Below are 8,569 nucleotides of genomic sequence, written 5' to 3'. Positions count from 1 at the left end.
CCCTGGGGCCAGCTCCCCCGCTGACCCCAGTAGGCACTCCCACACTCCGCGACCCGCCAGGGAAAGGGGGCCCAGGCCCATCCAGACCGGGGCCCAGTGCAGCAGCGCCGCCCGGCCTCACAGAGCCCGGGACAGTCCACCCAACCCCACCACAGAGAAAACTGCACCCACCCCACCATCCACTCATCTTCCAGACTACATAAGACAATAAACGCCCAGGCTGAGATCTTCCTCCACCTCTCCTGTATCTCCCCCTCCTGCAGAGGGAGCTCCTGAGGAGAGGAAAGCTCCTGCAAGATGTGACAATCTCCCCCACCAGTTGAAGAGCCCCCCAGGTGGCTCGACGCACCGGCGGCACCCTGCTCCAGGGCTGGGCCCCCATGCACCCACCCGCCCACAACCCCGGCAACACACCAACCAGGACCCAAGCCCCCGAGACCCGGTCCGGGTCCCAGCCCAGAGACGGAGCGCCCCCAGAACCTCACGCCCATCCCGGACCCACCCAGGGGCAGCCAGGCTACCAGGTCAGTAACCCACGTCCGTCAGCACAGACCCTCCCCTAGCCCCGCTGCACGCAGCCGCGAGGAAACAGTCACCTGAGAGCCAACAGAGCCCCTAACCGGACATGACCGCTACCCCGGGTTCAGCCCCCCAAGGAAGATGCCTCCGGGGAACCCCCCGACGCCCTAAGCCTGTCCCTACCCCCACACCAATCACAACAGTGAAGGCGGGACCAAACTATGACCCCCCCACCCCCACTAGGTGATGGAGCTGATCAAAGGAGCCCAGAGCAATTGATCTAATGTGGTGGCAGAGGCTGTATCAAGACTAATGTAATCTAATAGATAATTTCTATATTGGTTAGAATTAAGATTATTTTTATTTTTCCAGTTCATGAGGACTGTTTTCTTGGCTATGCATAGGGCAGTGAAAACCATATGGGCTATATTCTTTTCTGAAGTGACATTATCTAAGCTGCCCAACAAACACACTAAGGGGGAAGTTGGAATGTTACATTTCAGACACTTCGATAAGTCTTCACATATCTCGCGCAAAACTTCTGAACTGGTGGACAGAACCAAAGAGCGTGGATGTAATTGTCCGGTGAATTGGTTTGGCAGTGTGAGCAGTTGTTGGTAGACGTAAAGCCCATCTTGAACATCCGATGACCTGTATAGTGCACTCTATGTAATATTTTGTATTGAATTAATTGAAGACTGGGATTTCTAATTAGATGAAAGGTTTTTAAGCAAATCTGAGACCAGAAGTTTTGGTCTAAGTTAACTGATAAATCCGCTTCCCATTTTGCAATAGGAAGTGATATTGATTCATCTGTTTTAGAAAGCATTCTGTATATTTTGGATAGTAATTTGGGGGGTTTAAGAGTAAGAAATTGAACCACACTTGGTGGTGTTTGTAGTTCAACTTGACCCGGTTTAAATTTCTTTTTTACTATGGATTTAATTTGTTGATATTCTAAAAATCTTTTCTTGTTGATCCCATATTGTGTAACTAGTCCGTCAAATGAAATAAATTCTGTTCCTTCTAGTATATGTTCTAAATATTTGATTCCTTTATCACTCCAATCTGAAAAGTTTATCATATTATTGTTTTGTAATATGTCAGGGTTGTTCCAGATAGGTGTACGTTTGCATGGGATTAATGAAGACGCCGTCAATTTTAGAAACTCCCACCATGCTGTCAGAGAAGAGCTGATGTTGATGCTTTTAAAGCATTCATGTCGTTGGATGTTTGAGCTGATAAATGGTAGATCTGAAATCTCTAGATTATTGCAGAGTGCTTGTTCTACATCTAGCCAAGGTTCATCTAAGAGGGTGTGTTTTAGCCATCCTGAGATAAACTGAAGCCTGTTGGCTAAGAAGTAGTGCTGAAAGTTCTTACTTTTTAATTTTAGCTTTTTGGTGGTTAAAAATAGTTTCTATGAGTTGTAAGATTTATTCAGAAGTTTTTGTGGATACCACACATTTCTATATTTACGTAAAAGAGTCTGGCATCATGTCCTTGAAACTAAAACTTCCCCCTTCTGCCCATTTACATAAAATAAAAGAATCAATGCTAGCACCTCCACCTGCTTTTAAACTTAATCATGAAACATAACCTGCCCCTCAACTTTCACTGTTTCTTCTTTCAGATGCAGGCTCAGTGCTGTTAAAGAGCTTGAGAGCAAAAATTAGATTTAAAAACTTTGTTCAGTCTCAGTCTACATACAAACCTCATATCAAGAGGTCAGCAAGTACAGTGCAGCATCACCACAACCCTGCTTCACCCCTATCCACACATCTATCCACAACAAAGCGAGCCCCACCCCCCACTCCAGCCCAGCCTCACATCTACTTCACAGCTGATCAGGTGAGAAATCAGCTCAAGAGGACAAAGGCAAGGAAGGCAGCAGGTCCGGATGGAATCTGCTCCAGACTGCTCAGGGACTGTGCAGACCAGCTCTGTCAGGTGGCCCTGTACATCTTCAACCTGAGCCTGAGCCTGGAGAGGGTTCCTGAACTGTGGAAGACTTCCTGTGTGGTTCCGGTGCCAAAAATCGCACACCCCAGGGAGCCCAACCACTTCAGGCCTGTTGCCTTGACTTCTCATCTGATGAAGACCATGGAAAGGCTCATCCTGCACCACTTTCGGCCACTGGTGGGCTCAGTGTTGGACCCCCTGCAGTTCGCCTACCATTCTGGAATTGGGGTGGATGACACTGTCATTGAACAAGAAACTGGACTGGACTACAAATACAGACGTCCTGTATAAGAAGGGCCAGGGTCCACTCCACCTGCTGAGGAGACTGAGGTCCTTCGGAGTCTGCAGGACTCTGTTAAGGACATTCTATGACACTGTGGTAGCATCTGCCATTTTCTATGCAGTGGCCTGCTGGGGGAGTGGATGCACGGACAGGGACAGGAGCAGGATTGACAAACTGGTGCGGAGGTTGGTTGGTGAGGGGAGGATGTTAGTAAAGCTGACATCCATCATGAACAACCCACATCACCCACTGCATGAGTCTGTGAGTGGGCTGAGCAGCTCCTTTTGTCAGAGACTGAAACACCCTCGATGCAGGAAGGAGCACTTTCACAGATCATTCATCCCAACAGCAGTTAGACTCTATAACTCCTCAATCACGATGTCATAAGTCACTGGACATTGTGAACATCCACGGTCACCACTTCATGCATAATGGACCCTCCATGACCTTCCAAGCTATATAGTTTATGTCTTCCATATTTCCAATTATATCCATAATCACATACTGTGTATGCTACCATTGTATATAGTTTATTATCTTACTTTTTTTCATTGATTGTACTTAATTGTATTTTTGTATTTCCTTCATATATCTGTACCTGAGCTGAGGTGACGCAAAAATTTCCCCGTTGTGGGATCAATAAAGTCTTATCTTATCTTATCTTATCTCTTATCTTAAGTATCATGTTTAAGAATCAGATATTAATGCTTGTAGAAAATAAATTTGGGGTAAAATTATTTGCTGCCAACAGAAAAAAATAGAAAATCAAGAAACAAAGTTGGATGTATAAATCTATGTTATTTATTATTTATTACTGACGCTCGTTAGGGAAACACAGACCAGGCTATTAAACATCCAAAAAACAAACAAACTTTGGACCCTCCGGTTGTTTGCACACAGAGGTTCAATTATTGTTCTTTATTAGAGATGGGACTTTAATGCGTTAATTGACATTCATTAATTTGAAAAAATAACACGTTTAAAAAACACGCATTTAATCGCACTTTCCAAGCAAAGGGGAACTTTTGTCAATGCACACTTTTCTGGTACTGTAAACCAATTACACTGATGCACAAACTACAAAAATGGAAGATGCAAGTTTCATTTCAAAAGAAATTTGATAAAAGTGCAGTTTTGTGCAAACTGGACTTTGGATGCCACCAAAGCACCTCAACCATACGGTACCATCTAAATGCAAAACACGTTGCAGCGAGCACAGAAACTGTGGGAGCTGTTAGTGGTAGCAGTCCCAGTCAGAGTACCAACAAAAAGATGTCGGCAGCCCAAACTTGATGAAATGACTGGCTTCAGGACCAAAATTAGTAAGTCAGCATCGGACAAACTTACAAATTCTCTCACAAAATGTATTGCTCTGGACTGTAGACCACTATCAGTGGTAGAAGATAGGGGGGTTGGAAAATGTGCTACAGATTCAGATGAGGAAGCCCTGTGTAAGTTTGTACAGAGCAGAATCCACCATCAGCGAGACAGACTGCACACCGCAGTTTGACCCGTCGAGCAGCGACCCACCCACAGCTGTGTGTCCTGGCCCACAAGTATTTGATTTGTCCTGCCACTTCTGCCCCATGTGAGAGACTGTTCTCACTTACAGGTCACATAGGATCAAAACAGAGCTGCTCTGAAAATGTGAACATGTTAGTAGAGAGAGAGTAAATAAGCATGGAGGTCTTGTGAGTCCAATGTGTTTGTTAGTTTTTGCACTAAAATGCTCAATGATCACACTGTTTTAGCCTAATGTACAAAATAATGTTGGCAAAGGTTACTCAGAGTTTAAAGGTGAAGCTGGTCAAGTAACCGTTTATGCTTCTGCCTTTTTACTCTTATACAGAAAACTGCACTTTATGCTGAAATTTGTATTATTATTACTTAAAGACAATACCATTTGAAAATGTACATAAAGTACTTAAAATAACACTTGAATTTTAAGTCTGTCCAACTTTGGCCAGGGATTTTTTTAATGCAGTTTAAATGCTTTTTCCCCATAAATTGAAAGAGCTTGGGTTATAATATTCATGTGCATGACTATTATTTCATTCTGTCGCCCACACAGCAAATCCAGCATGTCCAAATTAACACTGTCGGATTTGATTTCAACACTATTAAAGTGTCTATATGTGTCTATAATTTGCTGTGCACTAAAACCCTTTTAAATAAAAAAAAAGTGCTTTGGGGCAAATTTTCATGTGCGATTACATGTGATTAATCAAGATTAATTAATTACAAAGCCTCTAATTAAGTTGATTTTTTTTAATTGAGTCCCACCCCTATTATTTATATAACGCCAAACCCCAACAACAGTCTGCTCAATGAAGTTTTATACCGTAAGTTAAAAACCCTACAATAATACAGAGAAAACCGTATTAAGCACACAAAACCCTACAAGCATACACTTTGTGGGAAATGGGAAAGAAAAACTCTCTTTCAGCAGGAAGAATCGTCCAGCAAAACCAGGCTCAGGGAGGATTCATCATCTGTCACAGCTGGCTGGAGTGAAGGGAGGTAAACAAGGCTAAAGAAACGCTGTGGAAGAGAGCAAGAGATCAATAAGGATTTATTATAAAATGCAGAGTGCTGTATAAAACATAGTGAGTGAAGAAGAGATGAGAGAAGGAGAAATGTCCAGTGCATCATGGGAATCCCTCAGCAGCCTAAGCCTACTGCAGCATAACTAAGGAAGGATTCGGGGTCTCCTGATCCAGCATAACTATATCCTTTAGCAAAAAGGATGATGTCATCCAGTATTGAGTGTAGACACAGCAAGCAATATAATGCTGACACAAAGTTGACTGACTGCCATGAATAACTACATTTTAAGCAGACTAAACAGAAGCCTGTAAATTACAGTTGCATTATTCATGTCAGGTGTTTCAGTCCAGACCTCAAATGCTGACCTGGATCAAAAATTCAGAATCAGTTAATGAAGAATCCATGTGCATTAAAGAAAAGAGAAGAAGAGACAGTCATGTTGATATGAACATTAGAGAAACACATCATGGAGCTGAAATATGATCCTGCTTCCTCATTTGGACTCATTCACCTCAGCTGACACGTTCAACAGCAGACAGGTTTTTGTAGCAGTCTATCTCACTGTGGGAGACATCTTTGGCTCTGGAACTAAACTGTATGTAACAGGTAAGAACAAAGAATTTTCCTTCTGTTGTTTTATTGTAGAAGCTGAAAATATTTTAAAAGCCAGCTTCTATTGTTGCAGGTATTAGATGTTAGGTTTTCAAAAAATAAAATAAAAAAATAAAAAAATAAAATAAAAAAATCTGCAGCCATTGTTACATAAGAAAAGCTCAATAATCTCTGAAAACATGTTGAAATCTCACTGAACAACTAAACTTATTCTTTATTTCTGCAAATATTAGTGATGTTACAAATATTTAGGATTTGATCCTCTCAGTGATTCTGCTGGTTTTTAACACAAGATCATATTTGATGTTCAAATAAGTAGAAATAAATGTGTATATATAAGCTATGCTAAAGAGAAAATAGATAGCAGTTAATGGTGTGATTAAAAAATGTGATAACAAAAATTAGAATGAAATTGTTACGAGTCAGATTTGTTTGATGTGTGAGACTAAATTTCAAAAGACAAGAAAAATGTTACCAGTAACTGCTTCTTTGAAAAAATATGTACAGGTAAATAACATTTTGCCAAACTGTTTCTCACATACAATATATGATGTAAAGTATGATAATTAATTTATATTATTTAAAAAAGGTATTTAATTTTCATTTAAGTGTCTGATTAATTACATTTAAATGTGTGTAACAATTCATTCACACATTTAAAGCATATAATAAAATAAACAATAGATGTGCTGCTGTTGCAATTGTTGGAGTATAAAATACAAGAATTGTGAAATCTATATAACAAATGTTTAAAAACTCCGATGCAAAAATGTAAATTTCATTGTTGAAATTATGTTGTGAAAGAAATAATTTATTTTTGGAAAAAAACAAATTTCTGTTAGAATTTTTTTTTTTTTAGATGGGAAATCAAATTTAAATTGTATAAAAACAAATATCTATATACATTTACATGTGTGAGTCATATTTTGAAATAATATCAAGAAAATAAAAGAGAAGAAATACATTTTATTTCATGATGTAAAACCATGCTGAGTGTTCCTCATGTGAGCCATGATGACATGAGGTGATGACTGTGTTTGATATGAAGCTGAATCCAGTGTATGTAGTGAACTTTGTGCTGATGAGTAGTTTAGTGATCAGAGTCCATGTAGTTTCCAGGATCAGACTGAATGCAGTGCAGTGCTGGAAGCTGCTGCTGACTGTGTGAATGTGTGTCTGTGCTGCTTGTTGCTGCTGTCAAACTTCAGATGAGCAGGTAGTGAAGCCCGTGGTGAGCGTGTACCCAGCAGCATCCAGAGCCCACCTGGAGGGGAAGAGCTCCCTGCTGTGTGTGGCCTCAGCCATGTTTCCTCCTCTGGTCCAGTTCTCCTGGAAAAGACAGAAGAAGAACGGCGGAGAAGCGGAGGAGCTGCCCCCTGCTGAGGGAGAGCAGCTGGAGCTCAGAGAGGCGGGACGCACCATTGCCATCAGGATGGTTGATGGGAGCCATTCTGACACATATAAATACAGCTGCTGGGTGAAGCACGAGGGGGGCACAGTGGAGGCCCGAACACAACAAGGTAATGAAGGCTTGGTGACTGTGTTCAGCAGTGATTCAGCTTCATGTGGAGATGCTGTCAAAGAGAGCAGAGCAGCAGAGGACTGACATTTCTCACTGCAGCTCCAAACATTTGACTCCTTTTCTGTTTCAGAGCTTCCAGCTCCAGCAGCCTCCTGTCCTCCAGAGAGAGAGCCAGCAGACCTGCCAGCTCTGCAGCCAGCTGACTGTAAGATCACCTGCTGCCTCTCTGCATGGACAGCTCCAATGTCCAATGAGGCAGCTGGAACAAGTTTAGGCTCTTAAAGTTGCACTAATTGATCAAATCTTCATCCAACAAGCTCTGATAAAGCCACTGTACACTAGCTGCTCAGCACCAAACAGCAGACAGACCATAATATGTCAGAGATCAGTTTGTTAGCTGCTTGTGGAGTTCTTCTGCCCCCAAGTGGACACAAACACTACATCAATTCATCCACTTGAAGAAGAAGCTGTGACTGTTTCTATTTGGACTTTTTCTCCTTGATCTGAGAGGAATAACCCGACTGTCTGTCTGTCTCTTTGTGTCTGTCTGTCCTTCAGTGTCCTTCCAGTCTCAGTGCAGGGTGAAGCTGCTCTGCCTGCTGTACACAGTGCTGATAGTGAAGAGTCTGGTGTACTGCTGTGGACTCTCTCTGCTGATGATGCTCACAAACAAGGGAGCGTCCACCAACTGCACACATGCTGACTGACTGTTTCCTGCTCGCCTTTTCTCACCATCACATCTCATCAATTCATCTCATTCATCACTTTGATCACAAATGTTAGTTATGATGTGTTGAGCTTATTTTGCCTTTTTCTTCAACAGTTAGAAGATCGTCTGAAATAAATACATCTTTACATGTATTGTTGCTCTGAGTTAGAATTCTTTTTGTGCTTATTGTGACTTTTATTGTAGTAACAAAAACCATCAGGAATATTTTTATCACAAGTTTTTGTTTGATTTTCAAATGTCAAACAGTGTAGTTGTGTTTGTGTGAACAATAAAGATTTGAAGATGAAGAGTTTGATTCTACTTTCATTGTGTGATCAACAACAACCCGTGTGAGTGAAGCACAAACTGACTGTATCCAAACTTGCTCTCCTGCAGCAGACGGGCTGTGTGGGTT

General features: G+C 41.7%; 1 protein-coding gene across 2 annotated transcripts; it reads left to right on the top strand.

Annotated features, from left to right (window-relative positions):
• The first annotated feature begins 5,790 nt into the window (after positions 1–5,790).
• On the top strand, positions 5,791–8,193 carry LOC146612775 (immunoglobulin lambda-like polypeptide 1). Of its 2 annotated transcripts, XM_085377518.1 has the most exons (4): positions 5,791–5,917; positions 7,132–7,443; positions 7,576–7,650; positions 8,004–8,193. In XM_085377518.1, the coding sequence occupies exons 1-4, from the start codon at positions 5,791–5,793 to the stop codon at positions 8,150–8,152; spliced, it is 663 nt and encodes a 220-aa protein (XP_085233644.1). In that variant the 3' UTR covers positions 8,153–8,193. The 2 variants fall into 2 exon arrangements, with proteins under 2 accessions (XP_085233644.1, XP_085233646.1); XM_085377520.1 differs by lacking the exon at positions 7,576–7,650 and having other exon boundaries at positions 7,132–7,452.
• Positions 8,194–8,569: the final 376 nt, after the last annotated feature.

This window comes from Diplotaxodon limnothrissa, linkage group LG18 (assembly GCF_057381915.1).
Source record: "Diplotaxodon limnothrissa isolate DT_005_m linkage group LG18, D_limnothrissa_male_GT1.1, whole genome shotgun sequence".
Lineage (NCBI taxonomy): Eukaryota > Metazoa > Chordata > Actinopteri > Cichliformes > Cichlidae > Diplotaxodon > Diplotaxodon limnothrissa.
Note: the sequence above shows the minus strand (reverse complement) of the source record. Positions and strands in the feature narration are given on the sequence as shown.